General features: G+C 46.6%; 1 protein-coding gene across 4 annotated transcripts in view; it reads right to left on the bottom strand.

Annotated features, from left to right (window-relative positions):
• Positions 1-16,410, bottom strand: part of USP32 (ubiquitin specific peptidase 32) — a 137,390-nt gene extending 120,980 nt beyond the window's left edge. For all 4 annotated transcript variants that reach the window (XM_035140032.2, XM_035140033.2, XM_035140035.2 and 1 more), the window contains exon 1: positions 16,257-16,410. In XM_035140032.2, coding sequence (XP_034995923.2) covers positions 16,257-16,314 — 58 coding nt within the window. In that variant the 5' untranslated portion in view covers positions 16,315-16,410. The remainder of the gene's footprint in view (positions 1-16,256) is intronic.
• Positions 16,411-17,640: the final 1,230 nt, after the last annotated feature.

Below are 17,640 nucleotides of genomic sequence, written 5' to 3'. Positions count from 1 at the left end.
TCTACATATCCTAAGAGGTGTTAACAATAATCTCTAGCATATCCAGTTAAAAGGATCCAGAAGCCTTCATTGAGAAACAGCCTTCTCTGTCTGAGACCCTGGAGAGAGACACAGAGAGACAGTGAGAGATACAGAGAGCAGTTTCCAGAGCTCCTGTGGTATAAAGAACTATTTCAAGCAGTTTCTTTCAGTCTCATAAAAAAATATTTGTTGCCAACATAGCTTCCAAGGAAGCGACATGCAGAGCGTGACTCTTTCTACCCTGTTTCTCATATTTTAAGACATACCCATAAAATAAGCCATAGCAGGGTTTTTAAGCATTCAAGGAATATAAGCCATACGCCGAAAATAAGACATAGTGATAGGCGCAGCAGCAATGCCGGCCGCGGCAGGAGGAGGAGGAAAAAAATAAGACATCCCTTGAAAATAAGCCATAGTGTGTTTTTTTGAGGAAAAAATAAATATAAGACATGTCTTATAATATGAGAAACACGGTAGCAATGAAGGGCTGCTGGCCCTTTAAGGCTAGAAGAGAAAAAGGAGACAACAGGCCTATCCACCCTTCCTAACACACATCTCTTAAGAGCACATCACACAGTGGCTGCCCAAACAGGTTATCACCACAACCAGGGCAATTTACAGCTTGGGTGACTTCCCAGCCCAGAGGCAAATTGCAAGAGCCACTGAACTTGCCCTTTACTCTGAGGTCTGTCTTTATTTATTTTCTCTTCTTGGCCATCACATATCTTCAGCAATCACAAGTGGTGGAGAACTAACAGGATTAATGCAGAGAACTCTGGAAAGGTATGCTGTGTTGCAAATAGGCAATGGCAGAGCAAAGCCGTGCTTTATTGGAAACTTCAAGGCTGAAACAAGAACCGCAAGGTCCAAGACTGGATCTAAAAATTGGAAGGGGCACAACAGCTGTGAGCAAAGCAACATCAGTCCCTGAAGCCCCCTGGACTGGCTGAGCCACAGATAAACACTAGGAGCCTGTCACTGCGGGCAACAACCAAATGCCACTCTGCTTGCTAGATTTCAGGGACAGATTTCAGGCCACTAAGCTCAATGGCTCTGAAATAGCAGGTCTAGATTTGGGTATAGATTTTGCTGACCCAGCCTAGCCCCAACAGCTTCTTCCAGTTAACCTCCTGGGTTAATCACCTGCACCAAGCAGGTGCTTGCTCATTCCACCCCACAATGAGAAACACAAGATTCATGTCCATCTGGAATGAATGACAAGCAGGTTTGGCAAGGAACTCCAGCCTAAAGTAACAATGGCTGTGTTTGAACACAAGACTAAACTATGGCTTAGCACTACAAAACAAGTCTGCATCCTCTCAGCTGAACCTCTCCCCTCCACACAGCCCAGGGGAAGACTTCAGAAGCTTTTTATCTTCAGTTTTAACAAACCACAGATTCCCATTTTGTCCAAACTGGGGGTTGTGGTTTAACTTTCATAGAATCATAGAATCATAGAATCATAGAATCATAGAGTTGGAAGAGACCACAAGGGCCATCCAGTCCAACCCCCTGCCAAGCAGGAAACACCATCAAAGCATTCCTGACAGATGGCTGTCAAGCCTCTGCTTAAAGACCTCCAAAGAAGGAGACTCCACCACACTCCTTGGCAGCAAATTCCACTGCCGAACAGCTCTTACTGTCAGGAAGTTCTTCCTAATGTTTAGGTGGAATTTTCTTTCTTGTAGTTTGAATCCGTTGCTCCGTGTCCGCTTCTCTGGAGCAGCAGAAAACAACCTTTCTCCCTCCTTTATATGACATCCTTTTATATATTTGAACATGGTTATCATATCACCCCTTAACCTTCTCTTCTCCAGGCTAAACATACCCAGCTCCCTAAGCCGTTCCTCATAAGGCATCGTTTCCAGGCCTTTGACCATTTTGGTTGCCCTCTTCTGGACACGTTCCAGCTTATCAGTATCCTTCTTGAACTGTGGTGCCCAGAACTGGACACAATACTCCAGGTGAGGTCTGACCAGAGCAGAATACAGTGGTACTATTACTTCCCTTGATCTAGATGCTATACTCCTATTGATGCAGCCCAGAATTGCATTGGCTTTTTTAGCTGCTGCATCACACTGCTGACTCATGTCAAGTATGTGGTCAACCAAAACTCCTAGATCCTTTTCACATGTACTGCTCTCAAGCCAGGTGTCTCCCATCCTGTATTTGTGCCTTTCATTTTTTTTGCCCAAGTGTAGTACTTTACATTTCTCCTTGTTAAAATTCATCTTGTTTGCTTTGGCCCAGTTGTCTAATCTGTTAAGGTCATTCTGAAGTGTGATCCTGTCCTCTGGGGTGTTAGCCACCCCTCCCAACTTGGTGTCATCTGCAAACTTGCTCAGGATTCCCTCAAGCCCATCATCCAAGTCATTGATAAAGATGTTGAACAAGACTGGGCCCAAGACAGAACCCTGTGGCACCCCACTAGTCACTACTCTCCAGGATGAGGAGGAGCCATTGATGAGCACCCTTTGGGTTCGGTCAGTAATCCAGCTACAAATCCACTGAATGGTAGCATTGTCTAGCCCACATTTTACCAGCTTCTTTACAAGAATATCATGGGGCACCTTGTCAAAGGCCTTGCTGAAATCAAGATAGGCTACATCCACAGCGTTCCCTTCATCTACCAGGCTTGTAATTCTGTCAAAAAATGAGATCAGATTAGTCTGACATGACTTATTTTTCAGGAACCCATGCTGACTTTTAGTGATCACAGAGTTTCTTTCTAGGTGCTCACAGACTGTTTGCTTAATGATCTGCTCTAGAATCTTTCCTGGTATTGATGTCAGGCTGACTGGGCGGTAATTGTTTGGGTCCTCTCTTTTCCCCTTTTTGAAAATAGGGACAACATTTGCCCTCCTCCAGTCTGCTGGAACTTCGCCTGTTCTCCAGGAATTTTCAAAGATTATTGCCAGTGGTTCTGAAATCACCTTTGCCAGTTCTTTTAATACTCTTGGATGTAGTTCATCTGGCCCTGGAGACTTGAATACATCTAAACTAGCCAAGTATTCTTGTACTACCTCCTTACTTATTCTGGGCTGTGTTTCCCCTGCTGAATCATCTGCTCCATATTCTTCAGGTCGGGCGTTGTTTTCTTTCTTGGAGAAGACTGAGGCAAAGAAGGCATTGAGGAGTTCTGCCCTTTCTCTGTCCCCTGTTTGCATTTCACCATCTTCTCCTCTGAGTGACCCCACTGTTTCCTTGTTTTTCCTTTTGCTACGGACATACCCATAAAAGCCCTTTTTGTTGCTTTTAACCTCTCTGGCGAGCCTGAGTTCATTCTGTGCTTTAGCTTTTCTGACTTTGTCTCTACACGTGCTGGCTATATGTTTGAATTCCTCTCTGGAGATTTCCCCCCTTTTCCATTTTTTGTACATATCCCTTTTAAATCTTAACTCAGTCAAAAGTTCTTTAGATAGCCAGCCTGGCTTCCTTAGGCACCTTCCATGTTTCCGTCTCATTGGTATTGCCTGAAGTTGTGCTTTTAATATCTCCCTTTTAACAAACTCCCAACCATCATGAACTCCCTTCCCTTTTAGTATTACTGTCCATGGGATTTCACCCAGCGTTTCCCTAAGTTTTCTGAAGTCGGCTTTCTTAAAGTCTAGAATTTGGACCTTAGTATGCTTGGTTGCTCCTTTCCGCTGGATAATAAACTCCAGAAGAGCATGGTCACTCCCACCTAATGATCCTGCCACTTCTACCCCACTAACCAAGTCATCACTATTGGTTAGGACCAGATCTAAAATGGCTGATCCTCTTGTTGCTTCTCCCACTTTCTGGACAATGAAGTTGTCTGCAAGGCCAGTGAGGAATCTGTTCGACCTTATGCTCTTGGCTGAGTTTGACATCCAACAAATATCAGGATAGTTGAAATCCCCCATTACTACTATCTCACTTCCTTTGGAATGCTTGGCCATCTGTTCCAGGAAGGCATCATCTGTGTCCTCAGTTTGGCTTGGGGATCTATAGTAAACTCCCACAATGAGATCACTGTTGTTTTTCTCTCCCTTAATTTTGACCCAGATACTCTCAATTTGGCTTTGAAGTTTTAAATCCTGGATCTCTTCACAGGTATACATATCCCTAACATATAAAGCTACTCCTCCTCCTTTCCTGTTTGGTCTATTTCTCTTAAATAGATTGTATCCCTCTATTACTACATTCCAGTCATGAGACTCATCCCACCAGGTTTCAGTGATGCCTATTATGTCATATTTAGTTTGCTGTACCAAGAGCTCAAGTTCATCTTGTTTATTTCCCATGCTCTGTGCATTAGTATACAGACATTGAAGACCGTTGATCATTCCCCCATGTCTCTTATTTAAGGATATTTTCGTCCCACCACTAGGTCTGCATGCTGCTTGCTCCATTTGGTCCTTGACATTTGGATGATCATCTTCAGCATTTGATAGACTCCTACCTTCAGGACCACTGTCTCCCTCCCCCACATAAGTCAGTTTAAAGCCCTCCTGATGAGGTTTTTGAGTTTTGTGGCAAAAACATTCCTCCCAACTTTTGTGAGGTGCAGTCCATCACTTGCCAGAAGTCCATCTTCAAGAAACTGCAGACCGTGATCTAGGAATCCAAACCGTTCCTGTTTGCACCATTTGCGAAGCCAGTTGTTCACTTCCCCTATTTTTCCCTCTCTCCCTGGGCCATGTCGTTCAACTGGGAGGACAGAAGAGATGACAATTTGTGCATCTAATTGCTTCAACTTCCTGCCCAGAGCCTCATAATCATTTTTGATCTTCTGTAAGCTATGGCTTGCAGTGTCATTGGTTCCCACATGCACCAAAAGGAAGGGGTATTTGTCGGTGGGTTTTATGATTCCTTGCAGCCGTTCTGTTACATCTTTGATCTTGGCCCCAGGTAGACAGCACACCTCTCGAGACATCTTGTCAGGCCCACAGATCACTGCTTCTGTACCCCTCAGTAGGGAATCCCCAATCACCACTACACGCCTCTTCATAGGCTTGGTTGGGATTCTTCTATGTGCTGTCCCTTCCAAGGTTACCTGCATATTTCCAGAGGACTGACTTGGTTGCTCGTCTTCATATTCCTCATCAACTGTGATGAGGGAGAGATCCTCAGGTGGAGTCTGTTCCTCGTCTTCCATGAGCACTTCAAAACGGTTGTGTAATTCTAAGCACTCAGAGCGATCCCTGGGCCTTCTACTTCTATGAGTCACGTTCCTCCATACATCTGGCTGCTGTGTTGGGGAACTGACCTCCTCCTCAGGGAGATCCCCTGTCTCCTCCTTGGTGCAGACAGTGTGCTCTGCTGCATCCAAGAAAAGCTCCAGCTCTTTAATTCTCTGGAGCGTAGATACACGCCCCTGAAGCTGCTGCACCTTCTCTTCCAGAAGGGCAACCTTGTTTTCTAGTAGGGCAACCAACTTGCAATTGTTGCAGGTGTAGCTACCCACATCCTTTGGCAAGAAAACAAACATTGCACAGGAATTGCAGGTGACAATGGTTGTTCCCTCCACCTTTCAGAACAAGCCAAGTTCAAACTGCAGCTTATGAAGTCAGCTTGTTTAAAGTACCATAGTTAGTGTTAACTAGATAACACTAGTTAACATAGTTAGTGTTAACTAGACAAGATGGTTGGACAGTGTTCTCGAAGCTACGAACATGAGTTTGACCAAACTGCGGGAGGCAGTGCAAGACAGGAGTGCCTGGCGTGCTATGGTCCATGGGGTCACGAAGAGTCGGACACGACTAAACGACTAAACAACAACAAAGTTAGTGTTAAAAGCAATCCCGAGCTCAGACAATACTGAAAGCCATGGTTAAGTAAGAGTAAAAGCTTCTGAGTTCCTAGCTGTATGGGGGGGGGGGAGAGATGGGTGAAAGGACCATGTGAGCCAAGGAGGAATCTAGGCTTGTGCACTAGAACCCAAGCAGTGAAACAACTACACAGCACTGGAAGCATTGTGAGAAACTAACCTTTAGAAAATATGAATATGCTTTAACTGTACCGGCTTTAATTGCACATATATTATTAAGCCAAGATTTCTTCCATAATAAGCCAAGACTCCAGGACAAATGTGACATTTCTAGAAGACTACAGTGAACTGCTCAGCTAATTTAATTACAGAGTCAGCAATGCACTCATCGGAGCTCTCCTCCCAACACAAAAAAACCAGTATGCATGAGTTGAAGCCAGAGACTCACAAACCAAGAATCTATCCTGGGCCACAAGTCCAGTGGTTTGAAAATATTAGAACCTGATTACCTCAGAAGTGGCCGGCAGTATGCTCTTTATTGATGGGTTGCAGCCATTAACGGCTTCCTGCTAGATTTCCAGAGGGGCCCATGTACTTGCTTATCCCACATCTCATTCACCTCATGAAGAGTTCTGGAGTACCTGAAAGCTTGCACACACACCCCTTGCGTTTGGCGTTTGGCCTAATGAAGTACCGGGTATTTGCCCTGATGGTTAGGGTCATTTCTTAATTCTCCCCAGCCTTAAAATGGCAGATCATTCTTGTGTTCTCCCACCCTCACCATGTGTCCCTGTTCCTTTGAATTAGTATGACACTAAAGCCTGGTTATGATGTGTTTATTTACCACCATTTTTAAAAAACATTCTCAACAGAGTTGGTTTTTGTGGTAAGAACTTGTGGTCTCTTCCAATTCTATGATTCTAAGTAGTAAGGCATTAATTAGCTCTCTTTGCCAGGAGTCTAGTTACAGGTAGGTAGCCGTGTTGGTCTGCCGTAGTCGAAACAAAATAAAAAAATTCCTTTCAGTAGCACCTTAGAGACCAACTAAGTTTATCATTGGTATGAGCTTTTGTATGCATGCACACTTCAGTGTATCTTCAGTGTATCTGAAGAGGTGTGCATGCACACGAAAGTTCATATCCATGACAAACTTAGTTGGTCTCTAAGGTGCTACTGGAGGGGATGCAGGTGGCGCTGTGGGTTAAACCACAGAGCCTAGGGCTTGCCGATCAGAAGGTTGGCAGTTCGAATCCCTGCGACGGGGTGAGCTCCCGTTGCTCGGTCCCAGCTCCTGCCAACCTAGCAGTTCGAAAGCATGTCAAAATGCAAGTAGATAAATGGGTACTGCTACAGCGGGAAGGTAAACGGCATTTCTGTGTGCTGCTCTGGTTCGCCAGAGGCGGCTTTGTCATGCTGGCCACATGACCTGGAAGCTGTATGCTGGCTCCCTTGGCCAATAACGCGAGATGAGCGCCACAACCCCAGAGTCAGTCACAACTGGACCTAATGGTCAGGGTCCCTTTACCTTTAAGGTGCTACTGGAGATTGCAAGAGGACTCTGTATCTGAAGGCACCTGTAGCAGTCATTAGTTGGGGGCTACTGCAAGTGTAGGGGGGGCTTCAATACAATTTGTGTCTACCATTTTTAAAGACTTACTGGAATCAATGAACCTTCAAGGCACATCTGAAAGCCTGCAGTGAAGTGGCATTTTGTAGTTATGCAGGAAGGGAGTTCCACAACCAAGGAAAATATGATATACATATTTGAGCAAGTCACAGCGGAATGCAGCTTATCAATTGCCATGTTTCAGAGTAAGAATGGCCCACTCAATATTTACACATGGAAAAAAGGGAGCTGCTGGCACTCACAATTTAAGAATATTAAGATATGCTCTGAGGTGTATCAACTGCCAAATTTGGCGCGCGCGCACACACACACACACACACACACAAGCAGTCAGTCAGTCACTTTCTTTCTTTCTCTCTCTCTCTCTCTCTCTCCTTCACACACACACATATCCCTAGTGTTTTTCATCGCCTGGACAACACGAGACTTTTTGAAAAGGCCTTTGGAGTGGCCAGCTGCCAATTAGGAACATAAGAAACTGCCAGACACCAAGTCCATCTAGCTCAGTAATGTCCAGATTAACTGGCAGTGGCTCCCCTTGATTTCTGACAGGGGATACACTCAGCTCTACCTGGAGATCCTGGAGATTTAACTAGGGACCTTCTGTATCCTTCAGCTGATGCTGCCATAATGGAGTTCTCCTACTACTATTGCCACTTCTTTTTATTTGCTTCTGTATTATTTCTTCCTTAAGTGTATTTTTAACAGGTAGGTAGCCGTGTTGGTCTGCCGTCGAAACAAAATAAAAAAGAAAAATTCCTTCCAGTAGCACCATAGAGACCAACTAAGTTTGTCATTGGTATGAGCTTTCATGTGCATGCACACTTCTTCAGATACACGAAAGCTCATACCAATGACAAATGTAGTTGGTCTCTAAGGTGCTACTGGAAGGAATTTTTCTATTTTAATTTTATTTTGTCTTTTTAACAGTTTTCACTCACTATCCTGTGCATTCAACCTTTGAAAATACATTTTCAATAAATAAATAAAAAACACCGTAAGACACCAAACTTTCACAAAGCTTTCCTACTCGGCTGAGGATCCTCACCCACTGTAGGCAAACGAGCAAAAGGTGATTTACGTGCATGCTCTAAAGAACCACAAAAAGTTTTACTTTTGATCAGTAAGAGTGTTGTTCTCAAGTAAGGAAGCTGCAACGGGTAATCCTTCACACAGAAGCTGTCCACATGTGTACACACAAGTTTTATTTTGGTGCAGCTTAGACTCCCCTGCCGTCTGCTACTGCCTACAGAGTTGTCACAGGGGTGAGCGCAGCCCAGCAGAGGGAAATGTTTTGTTTGCTGCACTGTTTTTATACACACACAAACACAGAATGATTCACTGACGAAGTAAACAGGCAAGTTGTTTAGCCAGCCCTGTACCTGCAAAAACGCAACCAAGCAGAGCTTCTTGAGAAAGACAGCATGAAAGAACACAACTTTGGTTGTAAACACTACTGCCCACAGAGGAGTGAATGCAGAGATCTGACTGACTTTGCAAACTGAAGACTTGAGATGAAACTACACTGTGCGGGGGTGTCATGCTGAACTATGGTTTACTACATCTTCCCCAAGCAGCTCCCATTGTGTTTAGTATCTGGAGGGCACTAAGTTGAAGGAAGGCTGTCTTATCATGACAAGAACGAAACTAATCTTCTTCTGAGTTTATGGGCCCCGCCCTCCCCCATTCCATGCACAGTCACGAATCAGGAAGTTTTCACTTCCAATTTCAGTTTACTACAGTGTAGCACAACTTGGTGCCTTCCAGATGTTTTACACTAAAATTCCCATCAGCCCCTACCACCAGCGATGCTAACCGAAACTGATGGAAGCTGTAATCCCACCACATCTGGAGGGCACTAGATTGGAGAAGATTGGTGTACTGCTTTGTCTGAACCCTAAACTGTAGCTATCTTAACAATAGTTTGCTGAAACACACTAGCTTCATAAACCATGGTTTGAAATTGGCTTGTCATACAAACCACAGTGAACATTAACAACACTCCGATGCATTCAAATAACACAGCAAGCTCGGGATAATCAAAAACAGAAGCAATAGAAGCAAACCCTTCTGAACTACTCCTCACAGCCACACTAGGAGGGAAAAATACATGAGTCCAAGAGCAGAAGAAGCTGTGATTTATTGTGATGGAAACAAGCCTATCATGACACCCAAATGAAATATGATTTTTTAAATAAAAGGCCAATGTTTCCATCTGAGCGGTCAAAAGATGCAAATTCAACTTTACAAATAAATTGGCATAAATTATCAACCCACAAGATGTTTAATCTATTTCCCCACAAGCCACTATGAGGGTCACTGGTGTCCTAAGAAGGAAACAACAGAGCCAACTTTTGCACCTTTTCCTGCCTGGTTGCATAGATGCTGTCTTAGCTACACGCCACCACAACCCCAGGAGATTAGCTGTTTACATGATTGGCCAAATTAGTATTTTCCCCTCTTCTTTGCCTCCCTCCTGCACAGTCTTCACCTCAAAAACTAAACATGATAACTTTGTGCAGTCTTTGTTCCCCTTTTCAAACTATCAAGAGATAAGCTTCGCAAAAGAAATGCAACAAGATTTCAACATGTAAAAGCACCCATTTGAAATTCAACCCAATTCCTCCAGTGACGACTTCCTATTACAGAACATTGTGCAAACTGCAAGTCATATTTTCTGTTTGGGAAACGGATCTCTGAGAAAATTTAAGTAACAATTGCTTTAAAAACTACTTGTTACACCAAAACTGCAAGTATGTTTGAAGTAAAACTGGCATGCATGTATAACCTGTGTTACGAATGGTTTTATGGAAGCTTGAAAACAATGGAAATACCAGCAATTGACCAACCGCTATATTAAACCCTGGCCTTGGACCCTTAGGGTCATAGTGCACATTAGGCAGCAGGAAATGCAACTTTGCCACTTAGCAGGAAGCTCCATCCCATCATCACCTCCTGAAAAAAATTACGGTACTGTATATTCCTGCGTATAAGACTACTTTTTAACCCAGGAAATCTTCTCAAAAGTCGGGGGTCGTCTTATACGCTGGGTCGTATTTTTTATACGGCGAGTATATCCCAAACTCTATATTTTAACTGGAAAAGTTAGGGGTTGTCTTATACGCCCAGTCGCCTTATACGCCAGAATATACGAATATGTGAGAGTGCATATTTTGCATTTTTTATATATTTTTCTATATTTCTTTTTAATGTATGAAGTAGCTTTCCATGTATCCTGCCTAAAGGTGTCTAAATGAGTCTCTAGCTGAGGTATGGGAAAACTGTGGTCCTTCAGATGTTGCTGGACTAATACTCCCACTATCCCTGGTTGCTGGCTATGCTGGTTGGGGCTGATGCAAGTCCAGCAACATTTGGAGAACTGCAACTTAACACACAGCCCTGATTCCATCTCACTGAAACAGCCACCAGTGCAGTGAGAGGCAAATATTTATTCCCCAAACCTCCGTCCTTTAGTACAAGACCGAGAAAAGGCTAAGAGATGAGTTGTAGCTTATGATGACAGCTGCAGTGGGTGAGGATCCTCAACCGAGCAGTAAAGCTTTGTGGAAGGCAGTGACCACCAATTAAGACATCCAGGTCTGCACCCATCTTGGCGTCACGGTAATTGCATCCCCCCCAAAGCAGCACGTAGTCAGCACAACCCCAGGCACAGCGGTAAAGTAAATAGCAGGTGTGTGATATGTATGCAAGAGAGCAGAGCAGTGATAAGGAAATGATGCAGCTCCTCTCAGGTATGGAAGCAGGAGCTTCTGGATCTGTTGGAAGGAGGGAAGATGTGACAGACTGATATCATGGGAAACAAGTAAAACCAGTGGCCAAAAGGGCTGCAAAGGAACTGGGGAGTGGGGGCTCTTTTTTTGCAGTGTTAGCAGCGGTCTACAAACACCCTCCTCACTTTGTAACACAACTGATTTCACCAGTGAAAGTGAGAGGAAAGTGTAAAGGAGGATAAGGGGGGAAACCACAGGTGTTTAAGCAAATGAATGATGCAAAAGCCCCAAAGGATGCAATGACCCAGAGATCCGAAGCCAGCTACTGATCCCACCCCCTTCCCCAAGTGCACTGCCCTCCTGGTACTTCCTAGAAAGCTCAAGGTACAGTCCAAGGCACAAGCGTCATTGCTGTGTCTCAGGTCCTCCATAGCGGTGCCACGAATGCAAAGGCACTTCGTGCCACTTTGCCCTGACAGACACTAACAGCTTCACAGGGAGAGGGAGGGAGAGTGAGATGAACACTGCTGGATCCCTCCCTTCCTGCCTTCCCTATGCGCAAAGGGCATTTGCAACCCAGACTCCTCTCTCCTCCACCATCCCCCTCTCACCATTCTTCTGGACAGCTCTGAAGGATATTCCTCCCTCCCCAGACACATTTAAGTACTCCATCTCTCCCTGGCCAATATCCCTCTGTCACTTATCTCCTCCCCACCCCCACCCCCGCACATGCACTCTGAAAAATAAACAGCATCCCTCATCCCACACCAAGTAATGCCCACACTCTGCTTAACCCTTCTACCTGTATGTCTTGCATCCCTCACATACTTACACAACCTCACCTTCCACCACCTGTTTTACAAGCCTCTTCGGCCTGTTTCCTCCTGCTCTTCCTGTCGCCCCTTCAAGCCAGGATTTGTGTTTTCTAGCTCCAGTATGACCTCCCCCTTCCCACAGAACTTCAGTTATGACCGCCTGAGGTTTGCCAGCCATCAACCTTCCTGCTGCCTCAGAGCCAAGGCCTCAACGTCACAGACTTCCCTGCCAGTACCTTCTAGGCACCTTCACTACCTAGCCTCATTTCCGTTCCATTAGGCCTCAGTCCCAATTCTCCAAAAGTAACACCGTGGCAAGCTGAAACTTCTGTGCCTATCCATCCTTTGCCACAGCTTCCCAACACTGGCTTTCTTCCTGCTACTACCAACCCAGCTATTCATCCTGGGCCTGCAATGTTTATGGTTTCCAACTCAACACTCTCACCCAACATTCTCACAGCTCCCCAGCTCTGGAGCTCCCTCCCTGCAGTGATCAAGCAGTCTCCTACATCAGAGGTTTATAACCCTTTTGAGACCATGGCTCCTTTAACCCTTCTTTCTGTGGCACTCCTGCGGTGCTCAGAAGCCCAGTTATATCACCCCTTGCTTGCAGAGCTGACAGCTTTTCACCCTTTTTCGAACACCCTCCCTTGTGGAGTGTTCCATCAGCCTCCTCTCCCCTCTCCTTGGGAGTTTCCGGGCAGCTGCTGCAGCCCCTGGTCTCTGAACTGCCCCCCACCCCACCCCAAAGAGAGGTGCCTCCCAGAGGCACCATTCGCCTGTGGAGCTTATAGCCAGGGCTGCTGCATTCAAGGCACCCCAGGGTGCCACAGCACACTGGTTGAAAACCACTGTCCTACGTGAATCTCATTCAGGAGACAACAAATTTTTGTTTGCCTTTGGTGTAACGGTATTGCTGACCATGTTATAACTGTAGCGTATTTTATGTTAGTTTGGATTGCAACTTTAATATTGGTTTTAGAAGGCTGCATTTTTGTGATTGTTGCTAGCTGTCCTGTGCTCCTGTGTGAGGAACAAGAAGGTACAAAAAAAAACACCAAAATTGTTGTTCTTATAATTATTGCCATGCAACCACTTAACTCTCAAGCCACAACCAGACATCTTGTCATAGTTCCTAAAGCCAGGGGTGGGGAACTTGTTGCCCTCCTTTTTTTTATTCCCAGACAGAGGAGGATACAGGTGAAAGCCACTTCAGAACCTACTCCAGATGAACTTCCCACCATACACAAACACATCTATGCTGACCTACCAACAGCTGTCCTTCGGGAAGGATCCTGATGACTTTTTAATATACTGATATTGTTTATTGCAGTTCTTTTCAGTGTCATTTAATGTACACTGCCTTGGAGGATTTGTTGTCCTGAGAGGCAGGTTATTAATAAATGTGATAAAGAAACTCCCATCAGCCTCAGTCAGCATGATCAATGGTGAGGGAAGATGAGAGTTGGAATCCAACATTTGGAGAGCCACAGGTTTCCCACCCCCTGCTTCAACTTCACTCACAAGTCAGTTATCTCCACTCAGCCTCATTCTCTGTTCTCACCAATGCTTGCATTTTGGGGTGTGTGCAGAATGTAGGGACCTCTTGATGAAATCCCCAGATGAGCCCCCTATCTCCTCCTAGCTTTAACCAAATTGTAAGTCCCTCATAAAAGTGTGGTTACATCAAAAAGAGTGTGGGTACAACAAAAAGGAAGAGGACTCTGCCACCTCTGCCTTTCATCCAGGAATTCAAGCAGTGAGCCTCATTCTCTTCCTCCAGAGCCACCTGTGCCTCCTACCTACAACCGTCAGTTGTCATAAAATCTACCTGACTCTTCATGAAACCTGACCCCCAGCTCACCATTATAGCAATATTTCACTCCCTGACACCATTCTCTCTTCTGCATCTTTACTGTCATACCAGTGCCATACCTCTGGGAAATCTGAGGCAAACCCACTCACCCAGCCTCATAAGGCCATTCAATTCTCCTCCTCCATTCCATGACAAACACTAATAATAATTAGTATGCATAAAACGCTTCCAAACATCCAGATAATTAAAAATATATAATCTTAGTAATCCTATGAAAAGCAGATCCCACTCCCCAAAAGCCTTTTGGCAACCTTAACCTGACTTATACCCCCCCCCAACCTACATTCAGCACGCACCTCAAATGTACTACCATGCGAGTCTGATCCATATGCTCCACATAGCCTCATAATCCCTGCTGCAAAGAACATGCATGGAAAATGCTCCCAACCCCCCGCAGACATATATTAACTCTAAGACCACCTATATCCAAACCTCACTGCTGCATTCACCCCATAAGCAAATTCAATAAAATTCAATACATTCAATTTTAAAAATTGAATGGTTCACTGTGAGCCACCTTGAAAATGGTAGTGGAAAGGCAGGATATAACTACTTTTAACAAATGAAATGTATCTCTCTCCAGTGTCTCTGTCCACACTCCTCTTGCCCATCAGCCTTACCCCACAAGGCTTCACTTAACATTAAGAAACTACTGCATCCCTAGAGATTCTGAGAACTAAACAACTACTGTCCAGTTGGCAACCTCCATTTGGGGGGCAAGGTTATTGAGCAGGTGGTCACTGACGAGATCTAGGAGCTCTTAGAGGAGACTGATTTTCTGGATCCATTTCAATCAGGGTTGAAATGGTTTTGGCACAGACTGGATATGGCTGCCTCATATGATGACCCCAGTCAGTGGGAGGGACAGGGGTAATAGATGTTTGTTAAACCTCCTCTGACCACTGTATCCTCCTGGAGAGGCTATCCAAATTGGGGATGAGCAGGACTGCTTTACAGTGGTTCTGGCCCTACTTCGATGGGTGTTTCCAGAGGATGATACTTGGGGACTGCTCTTTGGCCCCATGAAACCTTCAATGTGGGTTCCTCAGGGTTCAATTTTATCACCTAGGCTGTTTTAACATCTACATGAAACTGCTTTAGTGGGGCTCATATGGAGTTTTGGCGTACGCTGTCAGCAATATGCTGATGACAGACAGCTCTATTTCTCCTTTACCTCTTCAAGTGTGGCAGTGGATGTGTCTTGCCTCTGTAATGGACTCGAGGAGAGCCAGCAAGCTCAATCCAAATAAGACTTGAGGCATTGTTAGTGAGTGGTTCCCTAAATCAAATGAACAGGAGACTGTGTGCTCTTAAGGGGATTACACTCCCACTGAAGGAGCAGGTATGCAGCTTGTGGGTACTCCTGGACCCATTGCTGTTGCTTGAGGCCCAAGTAGCATAGAGTGCCTTCCATCAGCTTTGGCTGGTGGCCCAGCTGCACCCCTTTCTGGAGAGGAAGGGGACCTGTTATTATGATTATTTTCTTTGATTGTTTTATGGTTTTTTTTGTTTTGCACTGTAAATTATGTTTTTTTAAATGTTGTGCACCACTCTGGGATCTTCGGATAAATAAATTGAATAAATTAGATAATAAATAAACTGCCACTGCCACAAACAGAAAGCATACCATGCCCACCGCTTTCTTTCCTAGTAAGACAGTCTTAACCCGCAACCTACTACCCTTAAAGCCCCCTCCTCCACCACCTTGCAAACTCCTCCTTAGCCCCTTCTGTACCCCATACCCCACATACTCCTCATTCCTCTCCCTTCAACACCCCACTTGACCCCTGCAACTCTTGACCTAAACCACCCTCCCATAGGGAGCTTGCCATTCCTACGCACACAGGCCTCAGATGTCTACCCTCAACATCCCTCCGCCTCCTCCTACTCAAAAGATACAATGAAGGAAGTCCTCTCCTCTGTTAGCATAGCCCCTCATTACCGTGCCCACCCCAAGGGCACATAATTAGCATGCACCTTAGGACCCACGCCCTCCCACACTCCCATGTCCTCCGACATCTGCATATCATTAGCGCACTCCCTGCCCGCCCAATGCCCTCTCACCTTATTACCGTGCCTGCCTACACCTGCATATCGTTAGCGACCCCCTTTCACTGTCATGCCCACTTAACACTGTCACACCGTTATTAGATTTACTACCATCCTTTCACTGGGAGGTCCCAGGGCAACATAAAAAGAGCATTAATTAAAAAATAAAAACAAAACCACTTGACAACAGAACCAACACGCTCCCACACGCCTCAATTACATGTCATTAACACCCCCTTGGTCAACTTCAAATGTCCCACCCACCCAAAAAAGCTCTCTCTCACACACCCCTCAGAGGGAGCCCCGCTATTCCCCCTCCGACCCAAAAGCGCCCCCTCCGACCCAAACTCCCCCCCGACCTCATTAGCATATCCCAAGACGCCTCGCCCTCCCCAGCACTCACCCCTCCGCAGGGCCTCGTCGTAGGTGAGGAAGCCGATGCGGGACTCCTTGTTGCCCATCGCGTCTCCCTCAGTCCATGGCGGGCGCTGCCTCCGCCGCACTCACCGGCCGGGGCCTCTCCCGGGGCTTCGTCCTGGCGCCGCCCAGAGTCTGCCCGCTCCCTCCCTCCCTCCCCGACCCCGAGCCTCGCGCAGGCTGCCGCCGCCCTCGCGCTCCCTCCGGCCTCGCGACTAGCAGCGCCGACGACGACACCGCCGCCACCGCCGACTCCTCAGGAGGCTGCTCGCCTCAGCTGCCGCCGCCGCCACCGCCGAATCCATGCCGAATCACGTGACGTCGCCAATTAACTGACTCCGCCCCCGCCAACCCCCACTCGCCGTTCAAAACATCGCCCCGCCTCCTCCCCCGCGCGTGATGACGAAGGGTGGAAAGGGGCGGGGCAGTGACGATGGGGCTGGGCGCGTCCCTAGAGATCGAGCCAAACAAAAGGGAGGAGAGGAGGAGGAAAGGGGATCCTGCTGCGCAGCGCTCACTTCCGGTAGCTGTTTGAAGGGAGCGGGTGGAAAGCGGTCGTAAGGTCGGGTCGGGATCAGACGAGGAGAGTCACGGAGGATCAGGCCCGGGTGCAAATCCCCAAATGCATCCCCAGGCAGGGCGGGGAGGGAACCTTCGCTACTGCCAGCCAGTGCAGGCGACGCTGAGCTAGGCGGGCCAGTGGGCAGCATCTTGCGCTCCCAGTCCGGAACCCAAGTTCTCATAGTGGCCGAAAGAGGCGCCCCAAGGGTTGGCATATTTTTAAAGGCACCCACCGCCTCGAGCGTGGAGGCGGAGCAGGGCCACAGTGGCTGAACCTTTGAGACCCGCGCGCTGGTTTTAACCACTGTACAGTATATATTCTCCGAGCAACGCCAGGTGCAAGGCACATAATGCGTGGGTCGTTGCGCATATTGATAAGCGTAAAGGCAGATAAGAACGCAAGGGGCGGCCAAGGATAATCTTCTCCAGCATCCTTCTCTTACAGTGGCCGACCAGATGCCCTCTGGCTTCACTGAAGACTGATTGGTCCCGTAGTAGCGCCAGACTACTTGGAGAAACCTGACCTATTGCGTGGCACCGAGTTCCCTCCCGCTTTTAATTGGGAACCGGAAGTGTCTATTCACTGCAGCTTTACGCCATCCACGATCCCCTTTGGGACCAACGTTAACTTCTGCCATCTCTGGCGCGTCGCGTGACGGAAGAGGCGGAGCAGGGTCCTGTGTTGTGGTTGGATCCCAGCGGGAGTGCCCATAGATATAGCAAACGCGTTTAGTGACACTGTCATTTGTGTGCGCCTTCCCTCAGTGACGGGGCGGACCTGTTTTCCTCTCACGTTTCAATTCAAAGCT

Source organism: Zootoca vivipara, chromosome 15 (assembly GCF_963506605.1).
Source record: "Zootoca vivipara chromosome 15, rZooViv1.1, whole genome shotgun sequence".
In the NCBI taxonomy this organism is placed as follows: Eukaryota; Metazoa; Chordata; class Lepidosauria; order Squamata; family Lacertidae; genus Zootoca; species Zootoca vivipara.
Note: the sequence above shows the minus strand (reverse complement) of the source record. Positions and strands in the feature narration are given on the sequence as shown.